The 27,829-nt window shown below is 39.2% G+C and overlaps 3 protein-coding genes across 3 annotated transcripts in view; 1 reads left to right on the top strand and 2 right to left on the bottom strand.

Moving 5' to 3' along the window:
* LOC139630305 (potassium voltage-gated channel subfamily A member 2) overlaps positions 1-16,830 on the bottom strand; it is a 60,850-nt gene extending 44,020 nt beyond the window's left edge. Inside the window, exon 1 of the mRNA XM_071493608.1 lies at positions 16,722-16,830. The gene's annotated coding sequence lies outside the window, so the exon portion shown is untranslated. The remainder of the gene's footprint in view (positions 1-16,721) is intronic.
* The window catches only part of LOC139630304 (potassium voltage-gated channel subfamily A member 10), a 79,038-nt gene extending 62,180 nt beyond the window's left edge, over positions 1-16,858 (bottom strand). Inside the window, exon 1 of the mRNA XM_071493607.1 lies at positions 16,722-16,858. The gene's annotated coding sequence lies outside the window, so the exon portion shown is untranslated. The remainder of the gene's footprint in view (positions 1-16,721) is intronic.
* ngfb (nerve growth factor b (beta polypeptide)) lies at positions 230-26,861 on the top strand. The gene is made up of 3 exons (XM_071493609.1): positions 230-3,263; positions 20,838-20,988; positions 24,257-26,861. The coding sequence occupies exon 3, from the start codon at positions 24,268-24,270 to the stop codon at positions 24,859-24,861; it is 594 nt and encodes a 197-aa protein (XP_071349710.1). The 5' UTR covers positions 230-3,263; positions 20,838-20,988; positions 24,257-24,267; the 3' UTR covers positions 24,862-26,861.
* The last annotated feature ends 968 nt before the right edge of the window (positions 26,862-27,829 follow it).

Here is a 27,829-nt window from a genome sequence, read left to right as displayed (position 1 = left end):
ACATTTTTGGGGCTATTTTACTCCCCTTGAGATCTTAAGTAACCTATATTTAAACCTTTTTTGTGCTGTTCCACTTAAACCACTTGGTAAGAAAATTTTGTACCAAAAAAAATTTAAGACAGGGCTCAAATTTTGCTCGAGTTGTAAAATCCTTGGTTTCTTACTATGTGCATGTCACATTCCCTTAAAATTCAATTTCACTATCAGAGCAGTGATCAATATTCCTTTTTGCCAAACATCCTCCAACATCTCCCCACTGGAGCTACTGCAAACATGAGCCATAATGCTCTTCCTGTTATTTACTGTGCACACTTTCAACAGCTCCCCCCACCCCCACCAAAAAAAAAAACAATCATTGCACGACCAGCCTGCATCTCATTTTACAAGAACAGGTTCTCAAATAACACTGATTACAAAGATAAAGTAATAATGTACAGTATATCCCATCCTGACCTTCACACAACAGCACAGTTACTGGAACAAGGAAGGCTCATAAAGCCCAATAACATGTAAACGCATAGTTTCCCATAGTGATGGATTGGCTGTGTGAAACTGCCCAATTTCAAAACAATTTTGTGGTTGCACAAGATGCTAGACAGACGCAGCCTGTCAGGTTAAATACATCTTATAAAAAGTGACTGCAGGTTCACACCTTAACACTGGAAACATTGATCAAATGTATCCCCCGCCAAGAAAACATGCATGACTTATGTTTCCTCCTCAGCTACTTTCACTCCCTCCTCTGTTACATTTATTTCCGGTCACATCTAAGTTTGTCTAAAATCTGTAATAAACAGCAGAAGAGTCTGGTCTGGCTTGAGTGATTAAATGGGCTCCTGCAAATGAGTTTTACAGGAGATCAGTGGAAGGCCAGGTTTCAAATCCCCAAAGCCCTGTAATGCCAAAGCAGGAAGAAACAACTGTTGTAACTCGTCTTCCTTGGGAGTCTGGTCAATCAGATTCCCAAAAGACAAGTCTGACTGTAATGTTCACAGATGACAAATTGGGTCTAATCCATTATGTAGGCTAGGGAAGCTATGGAAAGGCTCCTACCAAAAAAAGAATCACAAAACTAGAGACGGCAGCTTTTCAAAACATGACCATGACCAGTCTTAAAAATACCAGCTGTGCCATGAAGAGTTCAGAGCAATAATCAAAGCCAGTGTGTAATACTCATGTAATATGGTAAGCAGATTTTGCTTCCATATGTTCGTATTGGGATCCAGATGTTGGAGGCTAGTGCTGACATAAATATGAACACACTGAAGCCCTTAGTTTTTAAAAAATCTCAACTATTATCTAATTTATGAGGAGAGGGCAAAAGAAAAAAAACAAACTTCAAACACAGACTATTAAGTGGCCTTGAGTTAAACTTGTTGTGAGAGTGAGATGGGAGAGACAGATGCAAGCAAACACACTCATAGCCACATATGTACTTATACACCTGGATTAGTTTATGCTGTCTCAGCTCCAAGCTCAAAATCTCCTTGTGAAACATTAGGACTGTTCACTCAAACACACTCTCAGAGCTTCAAACACGTGTAACTCTATCCTGTGTCAGAGCTGGTGTCCACAATCACGTCAGTTTAAAAAAAAAATAAAAAAAACAGTTGAACAATTTTACTAATTTACCAAAGGGGGAATTCAAACGCCTGTAATAACTCTGATGAGATATGTAAATGAATAAATCAATAAATGAATGAATTCTTAGATTCCTGGTTAGCAAGATAACAGCAGAAAACTGTAATCAGGCATTAGAGTTCATAGGTTCATTAGTACTGACTGCAACATCAGCCAAATGAGTACGTTTGTAATGACAACTCTTCCCAAGGCACTGATCTGTGAAACTGATTGCTTGAGACGGTGATCTCATAAACATCTGCTCCTGTTTTGACAGGAAGAATCCCAAAATAAGAACAGTGAACTGGCTGAACATGTATGAGATAACTCTACTTTCGGGAATTTTGGGAAATCATAACGAGACAGAAAACAATCTGCATTTTTTTTTAAAATGCATTACATCATAATGAGATAGCTACATAACCTGATAAAGGCTAAAGACAACACTATAAATGTTCAGTTTTGTGGAGTTCAGTTCAAAGTGTGTTTGATAGGAGCTCAGTATTAGTAAACAGTAAAATGAGTTACAAGTTACCATGTTAAAAAAATATAGGCAATTGAAAAGAGGTAAAGGTACATCTTTGTTACAGTTAGATAATATCACAAACAGATAAGGTGAATCAGTGTTACTATGTTATAAATTACAATCCTCGAGGCTGCAGGTCACTGGAGACACAGTGGTGCTTTGAGCAAACTGCTAACACCAGCATGCTAACATGCTCACAATGGTCATGCTGATGTTTAGCATTCGTTCCTGAGGGGAACATGAGTTTGTAAATTTCACAGGAATCAAACAGTTGTTGAGACATTTCACTCAAAACATCAAATGTGAACCTCATGGAGATGGATCACCAAAGTCAATAGGATTTATTCTCTGTGAGAAATTAATGTTTGTAAAAAAAAAAAAAAGAAAAATTCTGTGCCAATCAATCTTGTAGCTTTAGAGATATGTCATTGGTTAAGTGAAAGTACTCTGGGCACCACTTAAATCCAGATTTCATGGCAATTTATCATCATGAAATATTTCACTAACAGGAAAAAAATGTCAACTCAAAGCCATTATGATTCAATTTGGGACCATCAATGTCCGTCATGGCAAGATACCCAGTATTTGTTGAGATAATTCAGTCCGGACAACAGTGGTGGACCAGCTGACTGACACACTGCAAGCATGGCTCAATTTAGAAGGAAGAGTTAACAGCAGCTGACTGAGTTTGAGAAAGAAAGAAAGAAAGAAAAATAATCCCCACCTCTGTCTGTTTCAGTAAGTTACAGTAGTAACTGTAATAATAGTAGTAGCAGATTACTGATTTGCTTCGTGGAAGTTTCTCTGAATGTAAACCACCATACTTAAACATATAATCAAGTGAATTATGAACCCTCGCTGGTGGCTCACAGAGAGGCAGGCACTAGGACCTGCAGCAGTCCACAGTCAGACAGAGCCTGCAGCCTCTGGGACACTTCTCACTTACTCTCAGGACAATTTTCAAACAAGTGCAAGACTCAGAAAGGACTGTTTGGGATAATTGACAAAGAGTTTGTTCTTCCCCTCCCTGGCATCTTGTGGAATTGGAAACGGGAATATATTTCAGGAATCCTCTGGATTCTTACATCAGTGGAGAGAAGACAGAGCTTTAGCAGAGGTAGAAAACTATCTTATCTTCACATACACTGCATGGATCCACACTAACTTACTACTGTATAAAATACAAAGCAAATATATTGACATGTGTTTAATTACTTTGAAGAAATTTACTGACAAGTTTTTTTTTTTAGAATAATAAATAGTTTTAATGTGCAGCTTTTCAAAGTAAAGTCAAACCTCTTTAAGAAGGTTAGGAGGAAAGTGTTAAAGAAGGTAAGGTGTTCTTTCACATGCTGCACTTGACGCATTTTTACATTTCCTGTTTCTGTGTGTTGTGATAGTTACCTGTTGATGAATACCTTTTGTATTAGACTGCTCATGAGCGTTTATTGTTGAAGATCAGACCCGTCAGGGAGCTGATCATCTCCTCCATGCCCTCAGAAACTGCTGAAGCTTAGCCTCGAGCTCATCAGGTTACAATAGCACCGATCAGACCTTCACCCGTCTCCTCGGGCTAGGTACTGTTCTCAAAATATTCCTGCAGAGTTTTTGTATATCTATGGTATGTTGGGTTGGAAACAATGAGCTAGCTGCAGGGTGGTTTTCTCAAACTATGTGTGCCACAGAGTTGAAACAAATGATTGCATTCTAGACATAATAGCAGGTGATTATACCCAAGAGGATTTGCTCCGCTATTTTGATAAGAGGTACTTCAAACAGACCTTTAAATATGCATATGGTTCATTTTGGACACATGTGATTTTTTTACTCTCCTGTTGTTATGTTCCTATATTGAAAAAAAAAAAAAAAAAAAAAAAAAAAAAACAACACAATTTTTTTTTCTTGATGTTTGCTAGGGTACAGTGGTCACTAGTTTCCAAATATATAGTGAGTTTACAGACATCTTACAGAAAGCAAACCATATGGTTGTTATAGAGTGTATTATCAATAGAGAGGCTTCTCTGCACAATAGAAGCAGTGGTCAGTTTACAAGGACAATGAGAGTGATGAAGTCAGGAGATGAAATCGGGGGGGCTGGGCTCTAGGTAGGATGTTAGTCTCAGGTACTTTTGATTTGTAAAGGACAGGAAATAAAAAGCAGACAATGGCATCGTTGCCTCAAGATCTTTCTGATGGTATCTGTGGTTGGTTCAAAGTTTTTTTTGTTCACCTTCATCAATGGCAGCTTCATTTTCAGGCCAGTCGTACTCCACGCAATGAGGGGTGGAGTTTGTCATCTAGTCTTTTTCAGACTCTTTGAACTAGCCGCCGGTAGTCGACTTGCGGTCACGTTTTTTAACATGGGAAGTTGAGCACACAGTACGCTTGGCAGCTGACTCGGCACTGGTTTTGGCAAATGACAAACAGCGACGCTACACGACTCTTGCTTGTACTGAATTTAAACCAAGGAAAAAGAAGAATGTACCCTCCACAGGTTGCATGAGTAAAAAACTAAAGTTTCTGATAATTTGTTCAGTTGTAAAACAATTAAACAATACATTTCATATGGACTCCTTCTGAAGACAATAAACGCAACCACATTTGAAGGCACCATAAATCAAGTCAGTAAGAGATTGTAAAGTTCAAATAAAGCTTGAAGCTACATTTTGTCAGATGCCACAAACATGATAGCTGCAACTAGAACGAGAGATCTGATGATATAAATTATACTGTACATTATTGACTACATGCCTCAAAGTGTGTCTACATGCTTCTGTCTGTGTGTCTCGACTATGATAGAGTAATTCAGCATCTTTGAACCTAACCTAACTAAATTGCTCATTAAGGTGGAGGATGTTCGGAGGGTGTTTTCCCCATGGCTTGTCCTCATCTGGTCTGTCTTTCTGAATCTTCAGTTGAGAGACTGTTGTGGCATAAATTCAAGTTACGATTTGTTTAATTATTGGTTAATCTCTTTATTATCTTTTTAAATTAAAATGATCAATTGTTTGGTCTATAAAATGTCAAAAAAGGAGAGAATGTCCATCACAAGTTCCCAGAGCCCACAGTCATGTCTTTGTCCAACCAGCAGTTGAAAATGCTGGTTGGATAATAATTTATTCATTAACATGGTAAAAGAGAGAAAAACACATCGCCACAGCTAACAAACTGAAAGAGAGATGTATGAGAGAAAGTTAATCTACAGAAGATGCTGAAGTCCTTTTACAAGCAAAAGTAGGGTTGAGCAATTAACCAAACGAGTATCAAAACTGACATTTAGACTCTCACCAACTTCATTTGCTCTTAATTAATTAATTCTGTCAGTACTTTCCCCAAAGGCATGAACTGTCCCCTTAAAAAAAACACTACCTTGTGCTCAGTCACACGCCTTCTGCCCCATCCAACTAACATTAGTCCACCTTCAAAGCGAAGCTGGCGATGTGGATGACACACATAAGCACAAACACTGAGCCTCAGGCTACGTCCACACAAATGCTTCTTAGTTTTAAAACTTGTCACTTTTGCTACGTTTACACCTGGCATCCAAACCACTGCTGCGTTTGTGAGCCCATAAAACTCTGCCGGCCCATTTACGTTAGAAAACTCTCGAAAACATTGTACTCTGGACGGGCAAAAGGCAACACCACCAATTTGTTTAATTTGTTTAATATGTGGAGGATAATCGAGATACTGATTTGAAGTCATATAAGACAATCGCCTAATTGATCAATCAACTGAATCTTTCAGCAATAGTCTAAACCCTCTCGTCCATTCAGTAATAACAGAAAAACTGCCCAGCAAAAAAAGTTATGGATGCTGAACTCTACATGCCTATGTTACCATTCCTGAAAATGTAAATGATACATATTGAAACATGGATACATATTCAACAAGAAATTTTTAAATAGCAACTGAGGAAAGCTGAAACACTATATGACTGCCAGCATTCATTCAACCCCAAACTGACTTCTATTTGGCTGCAAACTAACTGAATAAAAGACCACATATTGTAACAACGCTACATTTTTTCCAGATCTGGTCACATTTTCACATTTTTATGATTATATTCAGTGTTAGACTCAGTGTAAAAGGTGTTCCAGCTTTCTCTTCTTGTCCTCTGTCTCAGTCTTTTTCCATCTCTGCTGGCATGCAGAGCAACAATGTATATCAGTGAGGATTTTCTGCACACCAGCTGTAATTCCTCATTGCTGAACAATCTGTTCCACAGGTGGATGAACACGGTCTGGCAGTCCAGGCTCAGACTCTTTGGAGAGGTTACAGATGCTGTATGGTCCATCTGAGTGGAGTGAGCGTGTAAAGGCTTTTGCACAAACATGTTCACTCAAAGAAACATCCGTCCACACTGGACAGTCACTGATACATTTTTCCAAACTAGCTATAAAACAAAAGATGACAGGAGGAGAAACGTCTGTTGTAGCAAAAGGGAAGAGATAAACATACAAATGCATTCTCAGTTCTGTTACATTCCTGCTGTTCTTTTCATTCGACACACAGGCACCTGACTGTTTCTCTTTAGCTTTGTTGGAGATTGAATGAGGTCCGGTCCTACCTTCCAATGTTTCAAAGTGAACCATTGATAAACTGGAATGGCACTCAGTACATGAATACCTCTGTCAAGGCCAAACATTTTCTGGATCTGCACCAAGTTGTACAAAGACATAGATCTCAACACCATAAATGATGATTTTTTTCATCATTATTTCCTGAGAAATTGACAAAGTATATCTTTGCAGCATATCTTTTTTCTTAGTATGCCACTCTGTGTTTTTTAGCTACATTTTGCACCTGTTACATTCAGTTTTTAGTTTTTTTAAATCTTTCATCTGAGCGAATTATACGTGGTGCGTCAAGAGAACCACATAATTTTAGGTTTATTGACCACACTCCAACAACAAACAACATTACTGTGTTGATGACACCAGCCTCATCAAGCCAGTGACAGGCATTCAGTGAGATATCAGAAAATATAGCTAATGAAAAGTAGCAGAAAAGATTTTATCAATTGTTATAAAATCTTTTCGGCGCAGCTGACCACAATACTACAGACTGCATGACTTCAAGGAAGTGAGAGTCAACTTTTCCTCCTCCTGTCAGTGCTGCTCATTGTGGAGGACTTCAAAGTTCAAATTTCAGTTGAGGTGATCTTTTGCAGCAAAACCAGGTGGAAACTCAGGCCACTGCTGGCCACCACCGCTCTCTCCGTTGGAAAGAACGGACTTACTCTGTGCAATGTCATACTTCAGCTTTTCATGTTGAGGACCTGCGATGGTTCCTTTGTGACTTTTGTTAGAATACATTTTTTGCTGGCAGTGTATTACAGAATATTTTCATCAAAACTGTGTCCTTAATTTATGAAGCAGCTGAGGAGGGGTTTCAGCTTCCTATCAAAGCTATACAAAGAAAGCAGCAAATCAGAAAACAATAAGGCTCCTATCTCAGGAAGGTACAGTTATACAGTTACAGTTTTCTTAAACAAATCTCAAGGACAGTAATCCCTGGGCTACAGAGGACCTAATAAATATCGATAAAGGCGTACACACACTTTTTTCTGACAGTTTTATAGTCAGCAGCTGACAAGTACAGTGGGACAAGTCATCATGTGAAAAATGAGTGAAGGAATTTACAGACTATTTTCCGCCCAAGAGCTCCTGGCCAATCACTGTAAAAAGTGGTTAAAGTCTTAAATCTAAAATTATGTGCACTGACATCTTACAGCTCATCTGCTTATACATGTTCAAGGGTCATAATACAAAAGATGAATATTTTGATAATTTTCCTCTCTTCCTGTCCCCAAATAAGCAGGACTGTAATTGCCTACAATTACAGAAGCTTGCCTTATTCCTCCCCTCACTGGGATTAAACCTGATTAGCCACCCTTCATATATAATTGCATTAGCATCTATCCTTCCACGCAGACATGTCCCATCATCTCTTATAGCCTCAGGCACAGTTCAAGGAACATGGCACTCACTGGCAAAACATGAAAAAGAAAAACCTAGGTTACTGTTACACCTACTGCTGTGCAATGGCAGATATTGTTATCTCTCTTAGTAACTCAGGAGGAACACCTCCCTCTGATTTCACATATGACATTAATGCAGTTGATTGGTTCAAGTTTGACATTTATAACTATAAAAATCCTATAATGTAGCTCATATATATATTATATATATATATATACACACACATATATATATATATATATATTATATATATATATACACACACATATATATATATATATATATATATATATATATATATATATACACACACACACACATATATATATATATATATATATATATATATATATATATATATATATATATATATATATATATATATATATATATATATATATATGTGTGTGTGTATATGTGTATGTGTATATGTACATACATGTGTGTACATACACACACACACACACACTGTGAAAGTGAATATCTGAGAGAATGAGCAGCAGAGATACAGCAGGCCTGTGCCTGTGATTGAGCTGTATTGCCTCTCTCCAGTGAAGTGTCCCTGCAAGCAGGAGTGCCTTATCATCTCAGAGCGCGAGTTACAGTAAGGCCACACACACAGAGTGTGAACTGTGACTCACGCTCCTCGTCCAGCACGCCAACTACAACTCAACCCTGTAACCCAACAATCCATCTGTTACTTCCAGACACAGTCCAGTCATGGACATGGAGAAGGGAAACTTGCTTTTAAGATAAAAAATGACTGAGGTTTAAAGTTTTCAGTATATGGTTACTTTTTTAAAATCTAAATAAGTGTTTCAATCCAAACTTGATACCAACGGTTGCTTTCCACTGAGCTGCTGAAGGCAAACTGTGCTCACAGATCAATGGGCTGGTCCAATATCCAGATTTATAGTCTCTTTGGCAGCTCCACTTTTTCAAGCTTGTAATTAGTTTGAGCCGTCACCTGTCAGGTACAGATTACAGACTAATTGTGAAAAGGAATCCTCTTTTTGATTTTAGCCACTAAAAACAAATCAGGCAAACGCCCACATGACCACTAAAAGTAACAGAATACAAACAGTCAAATGTGCAGAAACAGAAAACGTCAAACACAGCACCACGTATGCATTTTTACATACACACCGCCACTTCTGTGGCGTCACTTTATTTACCCTCCACAACAGCAGGGATGAATTTATTTGGAGAAGGCGTAACCATAATGTAGGGATACAGAAAACTGCAGTGACGAAAACAGAGGCTGCAGTAAAAGAGCCACAAAGGTGTCAGAGTGTATGTGAGAAGCTGTCTGATTGGCCATAAAAGGTGCAGAAATATGACGCACTGGGTGAACCGAGACTTTAAACAATCAATCTGCACAGACTTTACCACAAAATGTCAAAGCAAAGGTGGAAACAAAAGCCAGAAAAGGAAATGGGAGTCCCTCTTCCTCAAGGTGGCAAAACGATAGCAATGGTTTACACCGACTTCATACTGCCTTTGGAGACTTGAAATTCTTTAGCTAAGGAAGGTCAGCATTTCACAGCCCAAAGCCAATATGTGGTACTTTTACTGCAAATACAAATGTGTACTTTCTTCTATAAAGAGTCACTACGAGTCACTTTGGCCCCTCTGTATTCTGGTTTTCATTTAGAGAAAATGAAAACAACAGTATAATAAAAAAAAAAAAACCCTCCACAGAAGAAAATTCACCACAAACACAACAGACCACAACTCTATATCTTACAAACCACCACATCGACTATTGGATGGTTGGCTGATACCAAGAATATATTGTTTCAGAATAACATAGCTACTAAAAGCAACATTCAATCTGGGAGTATTTGAACTGGTGCTCCTCTGTAATACTACTGACAGACACAAACAGAGGAGGAAACAGATGAGTCCTTCGTATTTCTACTGACAAATAGCTGGACTGTGTCTTCACGTTTTTCAGCAGAATTCCTGAAATGTGGAAAAAAATAAAAATAAGGTGTGTCTGTTTTTAAAGGATCTGCATGGTTGTTATTGGTAAGACTTAACAGTAATAGACTAAACACCAGCCAAGTGTGGACACTGGGGGACATAAAGGTCTGGCCAAACAATTTCCTAAAGTAAATAGAGAAATCAAAGCAGCTTTTCTGTCCAAGTGCTGAAAGCCGTATCTGATCTGGCATCTGCTGTTGTAGTGTCCTCTAATAATTGGCTCTAATCCTGAGAACAAAAAATAAAAATGTAAGTGGGGTTACAATCATTATCAGCCGGGGAATTCGAAACAGTTCCAGTTCACTGAGGCTGTTTTTTTTTTTATGTTCAGCTCTTAACTGGACCAAAGTTAATTCACAAGCAGACTTGATGATAATGTACCGTACAGTTCATCTAAGGCGACTTGAGGTCTGTCAAGGTTTGAGCAAATTGCACAAACTAAACTTCCGCTGCATTGTTGAGTGTGAGCCACTGGATGATGAAAACGCACATACGCTGACTCCCTTGAGTCAATGATGGAAGAGTTTATTTAACTAATTTGAAGTACTTTAGCAGAGCCTGTTTCTCCGCCGAGTCCGTTGTGTTTAGTTACACTGTGTATAGAGACTGGGGTCAGCTGTGTTTCCTCAGCGCAGTGAGACCAAACACAACCATCAGTGAGGAATGAAACTGTCCTTGTTAAATCTGCCATTTACCGCTCTCATGTGGTTGTTTCTGTCTCAGGCAGAGATTATATTTCAGGTTTCTTTGGTTTTTGTGCGATATAAAGAAAGATGTTGAACATGTTTATGACACAGTGTTTCTGAAGCTGACATCAAAAAGTTCATTACATGTTGTTGTGTGTTTGTACAGTACAGATGTTTGATCTGCTGTATAATCTCAGCAGTCATCAGGAAGTATATTCAAAGTCCTTTTGTGGGAACTCCTCAGCTTATAAATACTAAATAACAAAGCTACATTATGCTTTCTGCAGATTGTGTATCCTATCGCAGGGCACATAAACAATAGGCTGCTATTGTCATCCAGATGTTGCAATCAGAGAGTCTGTTCTCGGTGATAACTCTTAAGTTTCTATCTGTTGCATCACTGAATGCTTTGGATGAAAAGTCAGAATCTGGTCTTTGAGCATTTGCTGACTGACTGGCCCTCCCTGATCTGCTCTCTGGCTCGACTCCGTTCGGTCTCAGTTTGAACGTGATGTGGTTTCAGCGCCAGACAGACTTTCACACATCTGCCTTAAATCACGACCGACTGCCAGCAGAGGCCCTATTTCTTAACCAAAGGTCATATTGTGTTTGAAATGATTTCCCACATAGCTCTCTGAGTGGTAAAACAGAAAATTGCCTCAACTAGATGCAACAGGACAGCAGTAGCAGAGAAGAATGGGAAATTATGAGCTGGCATGCTATTATCCTTCTTAACATGTATCCTTTGACTAGTTGCCAAAAAGACAAAATAAGACATTTCACTTCCCTACAACTTGTGGACAAGCTGAGGCAGGTATGCAAAGGCACAAATCTCTAACGTAACCTTAAATGTGTTGCATGTGTGTCCTTGAAGGCAATGTTCACAACTGTGTTGAAGCCAGCCGTCCAATAGCACACGTAAGCACGTGTTAGCTTGTGTCAGATTCGTGCAGTAAAGTTGGACCTGCGTTACATCCAGAGCTTCTCTAGTGTTCACTGAATTACATTTAAGATTAATTTAACAGAATGCAAGTTAATACCTTCCCTAGCGTCAATTATCATCAAGTGCATGACATTTACATTTTTGTCAACATTTTCCACCTGTGCAGTACATAAAAATAATTCCTTGTGTTATATATTTTTGCTAAAATTGACACTTGCCTGTTATGAGTCTATTAGATTCCTAGCCCCTGTGGTTAGCAGTGGCAACAGTGAATCCGGTGGCAGAAAAGGATAAAACGGGCTCTTACAGGCACAATCCAGTGTTGTACCAGACTCACTTGTAGATTACAGATGTAAAACATCTCCCAGCAGCTGCCAACCACATAAACAAAAGTTACAACCAATACTACTAAAATAATTTATCTTTTAAGGCCTTTTTTAATGGTTTTGAATTTGATGCTTTAAAGACCTGCATTTACTCTGTACATCATATTGTGGTGGTTTTGATTGTCTCCTTTAAACTAGGCTTCTGTTTCCATTCTGTATTCAGATCTTCATACAGTTTGACTTAAGAAAATAAGCATGTTCAAAAGGTTAGTCTTAAAGCTCTGGTGTAAAGGTGATATTTCCTAATATTGTAAAAAAAAAAAAAAAAAACTGCAAATGATTCATCTTAGTGTGAAGGAGGAGACTGTTTTTACTGGACATCTCCAAAATGGATCTAAACTGACATTTATTGACTTCATCCTGAAGCAAAGCTGCTGCTTGTGGTTGAGTTTATCACTCAGTAATGCAGTTTTTTTCTGCTTCCACTCAGGTTTTCTAGTATTTTAAAAAGGTCAACACAGCACACAACTGAACACTGCTATCTGGATAGATCTCTCTGCAGTTCATCATTCACACAAATTCCTAATGTCTTACTGTCTTTAGCCAACTACCAGCTATCACCTGCTAATGTTTCTGCTGTGCTGTGTAGGTGTTTTCAGGCCTTTGACTCTAATTTGAATACACTGAGGGCAGCCTGATGCAAGATCTGTAGAGCATCACTTCTCCAACGGGAGTATCAATGAGAGGGCAAGAGCTGAACTATCATTCACCTTTTTGTGCTGGACCTTAGTCAAGAACTGAATTCATTAATCTGGAACAGGCCTCACTGTGTGTTTAAACCCTTCCTTTATTTTGTAGTAAAACAGAATGTAGTTGCACATAAGCAATGTTTAACTTTCAGGTGCTGCTACCTTTTCTCTTTTCCATGCCCCTCAGCACTTTTTCCCTCCCACTTTAACAGGACCTCCTCCTGTGTACCTAATCTACTTGGCTTGTAAAAAAAAAAAAATAGCCTGAGGAAGGAATATACTGTACAGTTGCCATAGCAATAAAATTATGCCTTATTTACCTTTGACAGAAAACACTATTCAAGTTCAGAGATGTTTAGACACTATCTCTGGTGTATCTTCCTGTTACTCATTGTGTATCTATGAAAACACCGCAGCAGAGCTGCATGCACGGTTAATTGAGGGATTCTCATCCATCAATTAAGATGTGAATGGCTCAAGAAACAGGACATTACTGTAACAACTGCACAGGCTGCAATGATCTGCCAGTAACTATAGTCTAATTATAGTGGCAAGCAGCAATATGTTGACAGTCTGGCAATTTAGTCACAAAGGAGAAAAATGTTTTTTCTGGCATTTGTTCAGTATGTAGCGACTGAAACTGAATCTATTGTTAAAATAAGATTTTAAAATTCCAGCAATTTCTATAAACCCACCATTGGTAAAACTGTCCCCATAATAAGATCTGCTCTTTAAATAACATATGACCATTCTGCAAAGGTGTAAAGTTTCAATCGGGACTGTGGGAAAATATTAAAGATGAAATAAATTAGTCCCTGTTGTAATATTGATAACAACAATGAAGATTCTGCTTTAGAAAACATTACGATAAATCAATGAAATTAAGTCATTCGTCAAATTCATTTCAATACGGAGAAAAATGTTTACAGGAGCATTTAAGAACATTTGTGAGTTATAGCATTCTGTCTTTATCAATTTTGACACCTATAATAATGATAATAATAATAATAATAATGTTTGCAGGGTTTGGCACCAAAACCAGAACCATCCTATTATTTAAGAAGAACACAAACTTTTGCATATTTTGGCAAGGTAGATTTAGGAAGGAAGGAAGGAATGAAGGAAGGAAGAAAGAAAGAAAGAAAGCTACACTTCAACCTGTTGAGCAGTTTTGCACGAATGACCGCAGCAACATAATGAGCGGCATGTCATTCAAAGCCCACTGGTGGCTTTCACATAAAGTCACCTGCACCTCCCTTCCTCTTTGAATGAGAGCCAGCCTCAGTGGATCAGGTTACTAGAGGGACTGTGTGACTTTTACCATATGAATGAAGCCACGGCCTTTTTTTTTTTCCAGAGGGAGGTGGATTGTTCCTGGTCTGCACACTGGGTTGTGAGCCACACTGGGCTTCGTGTCAGTCAACCCAGACGGGGTTCATTAAACTGCCTCCATTAGAGCTAATGAGTTGTAGGTCAGTGGTTGTGGGTGGCCTCTCCATTCAGGACTAACAGACCAAATAACTAACTGGCTTGCTCATTCAGTTAATTCACGCCAACAAGGGAAGAGCTGTTTTTTGCCTGCTTTCATTGCATATCTGAATTAATGGCAGGTTCAAACAATCACAAATGTTCATAGTTCAGTGCTGTGCGTGTTCTTTTACTGTAAATAAACAAAACCCTACCAATGTATGCTGTATTATAACAGCAGAAGAAATAGGAAATAATAACCTGCTGACATTCAGTTATTTAAATGAACACTAAAGAGGACTGAAAGTCATGTAACTTAACCAAACTACAGCAGCGAGTCTCTCCAAAGTCCACAGGCAGCAGGAATCAGAAATCCACAGGATAACAACCGTGGAGTCTACCGTGACTCTGGTACATGAACAAATCTTGTGAACCCCTAAGCTCCAAAGCAGCTACTTCAGTATTCTGCAGTACACAGGCTGCAGTTTGGTATGTATGGGTCATGGTCTGCACAAGGCTAGTATCAGCAGCAGCTCAAGTCGAGTCAAGCATACAGGTCAGTAGTACTAAAGTAAGTGCTGGCCCAAGCAGTATTATAGCATCTAGAGGGCCAATGCATACAGTAACAGAGTAACAGACCGGGACAACTTAGATACACCAAAATGCTGCAAAGTCGGGCTCAAAGTAGCTATTATGGAGCTACAACAAAAATGGTAAATTGATCAATAGCAAAATAATCTGCAATCGATTTAAATGATCGTTCATTTTTCAAGCAACAAAACAAAATCAAAAAAACTTCTGTCTGCCACTCAATTATGATTATTTCCTGGTTTTCTCTGTGTTATATTATCATAAATTGAAACTCTTCTTTACAGACCAAGACATTTGCAGACATGACGTTGGACTCTCAGAAACCGTGCTGGACGTTTTCACTGTTTTCCTGACATGATATAAACCAAGCAATGATGAGATGCTTGAACCAGAGAATATTTAACATTTTAACTTGAAAAATTACTCAATAAAATAGTCTCAGAAGTTGTTTCCGCGCCTAGTTTCTGACCAGTTTGGCTAGTCGACCGATTGATCAGTTGACTTATAATTTCAGCCCCTACTGAAACAATATACCATTATAGTAACTAGCGTGCAAGCTTTGCCCCATTTCAGTCAGCTATCTCACATATATAACAGCCATCACTGCGTGAGGACATGGTAGAGAGAAGATATATGGTGGCTAGGTTCTGACCTCATCCCTGCCTAAGAGCATACATCAACCTCAACACAGTAAAAGTGACTGAACACCACTAACAGTGAATTTCAGCCACAAAACCTCATTAGTTACAGAGACAGACAGCAGCTGTTATATCAACCGCACAATCTGGAAATAGGAATATGGAATAAGAATGAAATATGTATCGAAAACGTATACCCTGCCAGACATTTCCAACATAAGGCAAATAACCAAGTGAGCATCTTCTACGATACCTGAAGGCAAGCTAGCAGCAACTACAATATGTGGATATTTCTCATCAAAGCACGTCCAGCTACTTTAAGGGATTATGTCTCCTAGTAAACAGACATGGATAGATCTAATCTTAGCATTAGAGCATTTTCAAAGCAGACAGTTTGATATATCATAGCAGAGACAGCACATGTTCCTAATAACAACCATGTCTGCCTTTCATTTAGGTTTCCCACCTCCAGGACTTTTGGTATTTTGCATGCTGGCTCAGTGGTATAGCTTATTGAGACACTTGAATGGAACATAATGAATATTGTTACTTGCACTTGTGTATTTACTGCAGTAACAGGTTAAAAAAAAAAAAAAGCTGTTCACTGATATGCATCAGCAGGCACAGACACAACTATAACTCACACATATTAACATCACAGAAAGCCATGTTAACTGTTCCCCTTGGGCAAAATAGAGTTGAAGTTTAATTAGCAGCAAAATTAAGCTTCAGGTTGACGAGAGTTCAGCAGTTTAGAGTAATTATGACAGCAAGAATAAGGAGAAGTGTCTAACTGAATATTAAGTGTGTTGACAAAATGTGAAGGTTATCCTAGCAAGTAATCATATGTTTGTGTGTTATTTGACACACTCAGTATAACCATGTCTGCATACCTGGTCTCCAGCAGGAACAGAACAACAGCAACAGCCAAAGAGGAAATGCTGCAAAAACCAATTCAGCCAATAATACTAAAACATACACTCCCTCAACGACGAATAAATAAACAGCATGGCAGCATTAAATACCCAAATTAAGCTCACATTACCCAAAATGAAGAGTGCAAAACACTCATACAGGTAAATGACATCAGCACATCAGCACACCGAGCCAGCAAACAGCCAGGAGGCCTTTAAGCAAGCTAACTGCTTAGCACACAAACACAAACACTCACTCACTCACAGGTAAAAATAATAATAAACACATACTATGTTTGGTGAAGGGAAGCTGTGCAGTGGTCCTCGGCATCTCAGTGTTGGGAAGTAGCTTGTCAGGAGGTCCCAAAACTCTGCCAACCCGGCGTGAAGTGTCCATGTGTGGCAAATGTACTGCGATTATAAGGCAACCTGATCATGTGAGGCTCGGCAGGTGAGGTGTGAGGTACATCCACCATGGATGTACATGCACGGCCAGGCCAGCAGTTCGCATTGGACTGAATGGGCGCAGTTTTTGGCATCCTCTGCTCATAATGCATCCGTGTGTTACACCAGCTCCAGTCCATTGTGGGTTGAACAGCCTAACTGGGGACAGGTGTGCTGGACGTGGTGTGTGGATAACTCCCTGATTCTAAAATGTTCTTTCAGTGATATAATCGATGTTCCTTCACAGAGAAACACTGGAGTTGATTGGATATTTATAATATTACAATATGTTTACGTTACGGCCGTCACTCTGTAAATCAGATACTTCAGTAGGTACACTCACATGTGGCACTTGCTGTCCTCTCACCTGAAATGACCCAACATGCTGCCCGTCTGCCAGCTGCTTCGCTCAATTGACTTGAAAATGAACTTTTTGGGCCGCCGTCGGCACTGACGACATGTCCGCACCATAGGTCCGCACTCAGTTTTACCATCCCGGTACTTGTTGTTGCCAATACTTGTCAATGTGAACGCACTAAAGCAGCAATTTTCCCTTCAGTTTGATATGGCGAAAATAGCACGCAGCACCTTGTCACTGCAAATTGCTATAAAATGCAGAATTGCTGCTAAATCCCTTTGACACTGACTCAGAATCTGGATGAAAATTGATCTGTAATTGTGACTAAAGTACTGTACTTTGGGTATTTATGGTAGCCTACCTCTTACTTCTTCTCCACTATATTTATATATCTATGTGAAATCCAAACTGTTGCAGCTGTAAAAAGAAGATGAGACCAGATACAGTATAAAGAAAAAACAACTAGAATAAGCTACCTTACACATCCACTATATGAATCATGAAAAATAAAAATAATAGAGTCATCATACATAGGTATTAACTGGTGCAGTGCACTGACGCACAATCACAAATAAAGCAAGGGGATAAGGAAGTTGCAATATACAAAAGTTGCACTTGAAGGGATGAAATCAACATGGAATGCTACAGTTTTTGCTGCACTTCTCAACTTTTGTCCCAAATAAAAGATACGACCCCAGAAGAGCCTGAATTGTCCCAAGCAGGCCCTTAACAAGGATTTTGTCATGCTGATTCAACAATCTTTCCCGCAGTGTTATCCCTGGCACGCTGTCCTACAAACATCCTGCCCAACACCACCGTGTTTTATAGGGTGAGGTCTGGGAAGTGTTGAGGCTCTTTTATGGAGGCTAAAATCAAATCAAAACTAACATGGCAAAGTGACAGCCACCTTGACATGGCACATTATCCAGCTGAGAGAATTTAATAATTGCACAGAGGGACCTAAGCTGTGCCAAGAAATACCATTTCCTATACTGTGGCACCGCCATCACCATTATCGGACCAAGCAACATATTTCCACTCTTCAGTCATCAGGTGGACGTGTGCTGCTGTAGCCCATCTGCTTCAAGGCTCAATGGGTAGTTATGTGAGATGCACCAGTGCACACTAATGTTGTACAGCGGTGTTATGTGCATATTTGCAGCCCACCTAGAAGTTTGAATGAATGTTGCCATTCTCCTCTCACCACAGGACAGGACTGCTGACCGCATGTTTCTCAACCACTGAGTAAATCAGATCTTCCTAATAACTGAGACGTTTGTTTTCTACTAAGATGATGTCTGCATTTCATGTTTTTCATTCCATAATATACAATAATGTTCTTGTTGAACAGCAGCAAAATAAGAAGACAAATAAATAAATGTTGTATTTTTAGGATTTCACTTTTTGTTGCTCTAATTCAGTTGTATTGCATCATAAAAATCGGCTTGAGTAGATCAAGTAGCCTTAAGTTTCTAAATTTTCAATAATAATGAAACTTATCAATGAGAATCACAATCAAGATCAAATAAAGATTCAAATTGACATTATTTATGTCTCCAGATGACACTGCTGTGAATTCACTGTGGTATTATTCTGTGATTTACTCTAAATCTCAGGTAATGTGGGCTCAGAGCAGATCTGGCACTCACACTTCTTGTCCATTCCTGTCCATGTTAACATTTAGTCAAACTGTAATTGAACCTTTCAGTCCTGTTTGCTTTTGTACCAGAGTGTGGAAGAAAGCTTAACAACATTTTTGAGAAAACAATCCCAACTCAAGGTTCACTCAATTCACAACTTTTCTTACATTTTTACATTTTTACATTTTTACATTTTTTCAGCCCTTAGCAGCAGTCAACTGGGTCCACACAGATATTGTACAAGATGTTGTGGGTCCAACACATACATGCTGTGCAAGGCAGAACCACAAAACATCCATATATTTTAAAAAAGGAAACAATCTAGGAAGAAGTTTTGTGAGTTATTTCCATACATATGAATTCAGTGGTAGAGCCTGTTACTGTTTTCTTAAAGGTCGACTTACATACTTTTTTTCCCAGAGCTTTCATCAATATCGCTCTGTTATCTCAGTAAACCTCTCCTCCTGATAAATAAGTTTACTGAGATCACATACCAACAAATTCGTCTCCATTACAACTGAGCAAATGTCCTCTGCTGATGAAGGCTGTGTGGTAATGTTAAAAGCTCCAGAAAAAGAACTTTGATGCTTAAAATAAATAGTATATATTGTATGTATATACAAATAACTGCCTACACATAAATGTACCGTATGCAGTGCGAGCAGTGTCTGTCACAAAATAGACCAGGACAAACAGCTGGAGCAGACTCTCAGTTCATCCAAGGCTTTTATATCACCAGCAACTTGGTAAATATTCATCCTCTGTGTTCGTCCAACAGCAGAAAAGACAAATATGTTACAGTTGGACTTCACCGCAGGCACACGCTGTGGTTGCAGGGGTTAGTGTGAGGACAGCGCAGCGGTCAGCGTTGCTCGCTTGGTTCCAGACAGAACTGAATCAGGGTGGCTTCTATATTAAACAGCCCATTTGCAGATGAAAGGTCACAGGTTTAAAATCCCCTGTCTGACAGAGACCACCGTTGTTAAGGGGCTGTCGAGCAAGAACACCTCCTGTCTCTGTGTGGATTCTTTACAGGACTACACCAGTGTCATTTAGATTTACAGCCCATTTACTTCTGTTTATGTTGAGCTTACATTCCTGTAATTTTACCGTACATTCCTGTAAGTGTGCCTTATCCTAATGACTGTTTCTAACTTCCTCTGCTACTGGAAAGTAACTACTTGTAAAGATTGTTTTAAATATGAAAATGATAATTACATTTGTGAGCGACAATTTTTTCAGGGATTATTTATTTTGGAGCATTTTAAGCTTTTGGAAGCTTAATTCCTGTGGGTTTCAGGTGCCTGACACTAAGTAAGGTGTAACATGACACCTAGTGCGTTGACATGAAAACACTTGACTCAAGCACTCTTGAGCACAGTCACATAACATTAGGACAAAATTACAAAACAAAATTAAAGCTTCTGCTTTACTGTGATGGATTATCTAGCTGGAATGGAAGCTGTACTTCAACGCTGCTCAAAAATAAATGATGGTACTTGCAATGTAGGAAGTCAAACCAGGTGGAATCATCCAACAGCAAAATCCTGATTCAAGAAAATGTTATGTAGTGTTGACACCCGTGGCTTCATACACAAAAGACCAACCTCCTAAATAATATGGTTTATTGGCTCTTAAGTAATCTTTAAACGTCAGCTGTCCTACTATATATCTATCTTTTAAGGAGTGTTTAAGCCTCACTAAGAACAAAATGACAAAGTTTACACATATAATGCAGAGAATTTGATTTTTCCACATACACACACATGCACACTACATGTTTCCATACTAGATCATCTATATTATGCAGGTCTGCTTTTATATTTTGGTATGTTCAGTATGTGAGGATCTGGTGAGCGGGAATAACATATTAACTTTCTCTTCCTGTATCAGTCTCAGAAAGAATGTGTTTATAGTGGGTTTATGAGCAAGGCTGAGACACTTTGTCTGCCTGTCTCTCAACAGTTGCTGCAAGAGTGGAGGCTGAGGAGGGCAGAGTTGTGCTGGATGGGGGGCACGGCTGGGCCTGATGGCAGGAGGCCGGACCACAGCGAGCTCTAATCACGTCCTCTAGGAGCCTCTGAGGTGCTACAGTTCACGTGGAGACACTGAAAAGGTAGGAAGATGGATGGATGGTTGTTTCTAAACAAAAAGAAGTGAACAAAAAAATACATACAGTCAATTGATTGATGTAGAAGCACATAAATCAACCACTCAAACCTTTTGTTGGGTCACAAACACAATAAACAAGTTGTTCACTACATGATGACATCCTAAACAAGACTAGGTTTTATTAATTACAGACTTGCACTAATCAAAATGCAATATTTACAGGATTTCACAAAAAAGTCTTCTGGGATCTAATCTCAACCAGACCTCTGGAGTTCTCTCAAATCTACGTGCAATTTCAAAGTTGCAATGTGAAATGTGACAGCTTTTGTTCATAAAGTAGCAGATGTAAAAGTGAAGATTTTTTTAAACTTTTGTCTTCCACTTGAATCCAAAATTTTACTCAAAACAGTTTAATAAAAACTGGCCTTGATCTGTACTCACAAAACTTCCACAGTATTCCTCTTTGTCTACAGACATTTTTCACTGCAGATGATTTAACACAGGAAACACAGGTGTAGCTAACATTAGGTGTGTCAGTGAGCTCACTGACACACCTAATGTTAGCTACACCTGTGTCAGAGATCCAGCAGTATAAAACAAAGCCCTGAAACTAAGACACATGAATGGAATCCACCCACCATTAATGTTATTAATCACCTGTGTTTCATCATCATTACATATCAATATGTCAATACGTAAAAAAGATCATTTTTATCCTGTCTCACATCAGTTGTGCTTCTCAATATCATGTTCCTTTTACTTCCTTTTGCAAAAGAGTTGCTGCCACTGGGGAGGCACTGTGCTAATTTTTTTCATCTTCATCATCTTTCATCTTCATCTCTTTTTCATCAGCCGTATGCTTGACTCCAAAGGTTTTCGTTCTTTTTTCCACTGGGTGAACGTCTCCTGTTTCCTGCTGTAAAGCAACCTTCCTGTGTGTCCTTCCTCTGCTGTGATCTGCCCTGTTTAGCAATGATACTAATCATCCTAAAATTGATGCAGTAATGATTTCTTTATGTCCAAATGATGCACCACACACAGGAAGACAGGGCCCAGTGGTGAGGTGTGACGAGAGACATTCAGCTGAATTGGACTTGCCTCAAAAACATTTATTAGTGTAATCATAGCTCACATTATGTACTTTTGTACAGGCTATGTTTTTCTTTTGATTTGTTGTGCCAACAGTTTGAATCCAGGAGCACTCACTGTCACACCTGAGGCGAATGTAGCATATAATAAACCTACCTGACGGATCCTGCAAGCAGCGCCAACACAGGTGTAAACACGCCTGCGATTCCTGTTGTAATGTGTTAAACACAGTACACAGACAGATTTATGCAAGCCAGTAAGCACAGAGTGGAGTGGAGTCAAGGTGTGATGAAAAGCAACTAGTTTCAAACTGATGGGATGTCACAACAATGTCAGTTATATTCCTGTGGATAATGTGACACCTATTTCCATGGATAACGATATACAAAATCTTCTTTTCTATTCCACAAAGGGTATTTTGCTGTTTTCCTGATATACTAATTAATGTGTTTCCGGCTTAACCAGAAACAGCCTCGTCGATTATTTATTCATGTCTGTGAACACAGTTTGAAGATTAGATTCAACTGAGGGCTTTGCAGAGCTTAGATCAAATCGTGGATATCTTAGGAGTCATGAAGAAAACTTGATATTCAAGGTTAAATCCTGAAAGTGCAATGCTCCCATTCCCAGCCAACGCTGAATACAGAACATAAAAAACAGATATCCATCAAATAAAACCACAGACTAAAAACAATAGTAGTAAAAACTAATATTTAAGTTTAATAAGGATTATGTCCTCCTTACAACTTTCTGATTGTACTGTCCCATCATATATGAAATAAAACAGAGAAAATACCATTTAGTGTGTGTAACACATCATCTAATCTCATACTGTATTTGTCCTCCAGCCTTCATAAGAACGTCAGACAGCTGGACATTGCACTGTAAAGAGTTCATCATCCTCTCTGTATATAGAATTAAGTCAACAACTTCACTATTAACAATGTAATTAGATATGAAACTTCCAATCACTTCCTGTTTACATACACAAATACAAACTTGGGGACATTGTTGCCCTCTGTTGAGCCTCTCAGGCAGTGCTTCATATTCAGGATGCTGCCAATGCCATTAGAATTTGTAGACTCTTTTTTTTTTTTTTTTGAATAGCTCATTTGCTTAAAGCTAAAATCTTTGATCCAAATGATTGGACCTTTAACCATCTCCAACCTAAATCTATCCTGCAGTCAGGAGGCAGCCTTGGATAAAGTGTCCACACAAAAGTCCTGTTGGACTACAAACATGTCAGGCACTGATTTCATTGATGTGCTGTAGTTGAGGCCAGGCCATTGACCTTTGGTGTTGTGGAAGACGTGTTTTCATACTGTGAAGAGGAGCTGCTACATCTAAATTTGGTTGTTATCAATCACACACTGAACTCAAGCTCCCACAACTTCCAATCCAGTGTTCAGACACTCTCTGTTATCCTCCACCCAGCCTTTGATAAGATGGACGTACCTTGACACTGCATCAGATAAATATAAAATACTGTATCTTCACTGTGTCGTGGTAAGCACAGGGAAATTTTTTTTTTTTTTTTTTGAGGCTACTATAATCAATATTTTTCATGTTAAGGATGGATCACATGACTGCTTAGATGTGAGAGAAGTCAAAGTGATGAAACCTCTGAGAATTACCAGTTCCCTGCAGCTTTATTATTTAGACCCTTACAGCAACATACAGCTCTTTGTTTTGGTTTTCTGACCTTCAACTCTATTGTTTTAGTCCAGGCTTACTGCTCTCACAGTGTTGCAGGCAGCTGTTTTCACCTAAAATGCTCTACACCAACATTACATGTCTTACCTAGCACCAGCTCAGGCAGTTATTTCCCTCAGGAGCTGGTCAAGATCAAAGACAGAGCTAAATGGAAAAAATAATGGATTTACATTACAGATGACTTGAAACATGACATCAAATGAATACTAACGTTGCTCTCTGTGAGCTAGACGTGAATTGTTTGCTAACAATTTACTATATCACTATATCACAGGTGATAATATGTCAGTGCTCTGCCAACGGCTTGTTCCCACTGCCCCCAGGAACCCAGCAAATTCAGTTAGTGCAGGTTTAACTTTCACTGCATGATGAATGTAGTTGTCAACAAACCAGTATAGCACCAGGCCTCGCCACCATGTGAAGATACAGTAGATCTACAATGACAGAAGTGTTTCTGTGCTTGCTGACAGGTTGTGTGCCCATGAGGTCGTCCATGCTGGTCCTGTTCCTCTTCTACAGTGCCCAGGCAGTGGCCGCCATCAGAGGGGACTCGTGTGCCGCCACAGCGGCACAGCAGCAGGATCCAGGCGATAGCCCCAGCTCCATCCCCACAGTGGACCCCAAACTCTTCACCAAGCGCCACTACCTCTCACCCAGGGTGCTCTTCAGCTCTCACCCCCCTGATGCGGAGCCAGCAGCTGGGAGAAGAAGCCGCAGGCGAGCGGGGCAGTCTCAGCACCGTGGGGTGTACTCAGTGTGTGAGAGCGTCAGCGTCTGGGTCAGCAACAAGACCAAGGCCACGGACATCTCAGGCAACGAGGTGACAGTGCTCCCAGATGTGAATATCAACAATGTCAACAAGAAGCAGTACTTCTTTGAGACGACGTGTCACAGCACTCGCTCAGGGGGCTCAGGCTGTTTGGGAATCGATGCGAGACACTGGAACTCCTACTGCACCAACTCACACACTTTTGTGCGAGCGCTGACCTCCTTCAAAAACCTGGTGGCCTGGAGGCTCATACGCATCAACGTGGCCTGTGTGTGTGTGCTCAGCCGCAAGTCGTGGCGGCAGTGAAAACACACACACACACACACACACACAAGCAGGCTCACACACTCAAGTCAAGTGCAGTACATACACAGACATACTCATGCAGTTGTGACTCTCTCTGCATAACTTATCACCAAAGACTTCTCACTCTGCACAAAGTAAATTATTGGTATATGTCAAAGTATCAGGACTGCATGTATATACAGCAGGCCTGGGTCAAATGGTATCAGCAGTTGGTTTGTGGCTAGTTTTGAACACCAAATATCAAGGGCCAGTTGCAGTGTGGATGTTTTAGCCGTGGTTTAGAGGAGGCTCAGTTTGCTTTAAAACACAGCTGCTCAGTTGCACCTGACGGCTGTGTGAGATGAGCTCTAAAAAGAAAATAGCTTAGGTGTTAAAAAAAAAAAAAAAAAAAAGCTCATCATGTGTGAGGAATAAAACACATTTATCAAGCTACTTCCACCCACTCACAAGTGTAAGGAGCAACTCTCAAGTGATCACATGATTGATCACATGTCAGCTCAGAGCAGAAGCAGCCAGTTAGAGGAAATAATTTACCCCACATCAGCCATATTGTGCAACCAGCTATAGAAAAATCTTTACATTTTATCCTCTGATATGTTCTGAAAACAAAGATTTATTTTGTTTGCGTAAATCTCCAGTAACAATAACCAAGTGAAATTATTAAAATGTAATATATTAATAGTATATGAATCAATAAATATGGATTAAATAAGGAGGCAGGGAAGAAATTCTGCTGCCTGTATGATGAGGCGCATCAGAGAAGGGAAATTTATTACCACATTAATGAGTGCAGACTTAGAAGATGCATGAAAAGTGTGATAAATAATGTGACAAACAGAAATTAAAAAAAGAAAAAAATGGTTCAACAGCCTATCAAGTATAAATAATGGGCTGAGACTACCCCAAATCCAAATTATACATGTTGCGTCAGCTACCGAATTATTCATCAGGACCATTATCATGTCTCAGAGGGTGTTTCTGCACCGCAGTCATTTAGGATCTACTCTGAAATGCTCTTAAATTAAAGAGCATTTTCAAGGCATGGGGGATTTGATAAATAGCTTTTATTCCAAGTTAATTTGATCTTTCGCCTCCAAAATTGCCACAGCTAAACAGCAGCTTTGACACAGTCACAGGTGATCGAGATTAAAAAATTGTAATTAAGGAGTCTGGTTTGAGCTGTGTGGTTTCCATTATCACTAAAATCCCACTGAAGCAACATACAGTGTATTTTCTTTTTAATCATTTATAGTCGAGTTATACTCTTGATGAGCACAAGAATATTTCTTTCTGAATTAATACAGATCATATCATATTGTACTTCTAGCTTCAGTTAACTAAAACAATTCCTGCCTCATTTTCCTAAATTAGTGACAAACTGACCTCATGTCTTCAGGAACTGGACTGGACTTGTGCTTCTACATTAGTTTATACATTGCTCCAGTTTGTCACATAATCAGTCACTTTTCTGGAGTCAAAAACAAACTAAGGCAGATGTGACATTGTCTGTGTTGAAACATTGCAACTTTGAGAGATTAATAAAATGATTTTAGCTGTAGAAATCTGTATTTATAGTGAACTCTATAAGCTCAAACTTCACCCGTAAGCCTCTGCAGCAGGTTTTCATTTAAGCCTCAGATACGCTGACCTCTAGTGGCCTTTAGATGATTTCAACAGGACAGAGTAGTTGGGTCTGGACTGAACTTGGGTGGAGCTGAAACTGCAGCTTCAGAGGAAGCAACACCAGCTATAGGAGACCAGACAGCACGTCTTGAACTAGAAACCACAGCAAAGCTTGTCACAGAGCGACGGCCCCTAAAGGCTTTTGACAACAACACAATCAGGATAATTATAGTATTTTTCTGCCACCAATTCTATTTTCCTATAGCACACACCACGCCCCAAATTTTAGAAATACAATTTGACCCAGGTCTGATATAAGCAAAACCTTTGTTAAAATGTTATTGTTGACATTGTTATTTATTAAACACTCACATACATGCACTGTGTGTTTTATGAAGGTTATTATATGAATACTAACCCTATCATCTCTTTAGGTCTTGACGTGAGAAGAAATTTAGTTTTTTGGCCTCGATGGAAAAATGAAAAGAAAAGCCATATGGCTTCAGTTTACTGCCAGTAATTTGGTGTTTTGGCTTTGCTTTGTATTTTCCGCCTGCTCTTCACTCTACAGTTGATATGGAACAAAGGGGACATAAACATAAATAAGACTGCCGATGATTCATCAGTCTAACTCTGGCTGATAATATCATGGCTTGTCATTTTCTTTGATTTGCCAGTGACATTTCAGTGTCGTGAGCGCTCTGCTAATTGTACTCAAGGCTGACAGTCGGTATCAGTCGTGATTCTTTTAGGCTCATAGCCCAAGTTTGTGTCACAACTGACATTTAAAATGTCTGATGTGAGCTTTGTGAGCTTGGAGGGAAACTTGAAACAGAGACAGAGGGCAGCTGCCAAGATTATGTTTCTGGAGAACTAGAGTTTTATTCCCAAAGAGCTGTAAGCTGTAAATTTGAATTCTCTGAGCAAATTTGTTTAGTTTACTACTGGCTGTGTTTACCTCAATCTCAGGCATCACTGCACTGACCAAAACATAATGCAACACTGCCCTCTACAGGTTCAACGTTGGTATATGTCTAATATGTTTTCACATACTGTAAAACTTACCAAGGAAGAATAACAACTCTGCTGCCAAACTCGGTGGAGGGACTATTCAGATCCTGCAAGTCAAAGCTTTAAAATATAAGACACTGTAAAAACATAAAGTACTTATACCACACTGTAAAACATAAAGTACTTATACCACACTGTAAAACTTAAAGTACTTATACCACACTATAAAAATATGAAGTACTAATACCACACTGTGCAAACATAAAGTAGTAATACCACACTGTAAAACATAAAGTACTTATACTACACTGTGAAAACGTAAAGTAGTAATACC

The sequence above is a fragment of the Trachinotus anak genome, unplaced genomic scaffold (assembly GCF_046630095.1).
Source record: "Trachinotus anak isolate AG129_WGS33_773 ecotype Australia unplaced genomic scaffold, CSIRO_AGI_Tana_v1 ptg000013l, whole genome shotgun sequence".
NCBI lineage: Eukaryota > Metazoa > Chordata > Actinopteri > Carangiformes > Carangidae > Trachinotus > Trachinotus anak.
Note: the sequence above shows the minus strand (reverse complement) of the source record. Positions and strands in the feature narration are given on the sequence as shown.

Coding starts and splice junctions, on each gene's coding strand:
- ngfb (XM_071493609.1), top strand. CDS start 24,268: ATGAGGTCGTCCATGCTGGTCCTGTTCCTCTTCTACAGTGCCCAGGCA.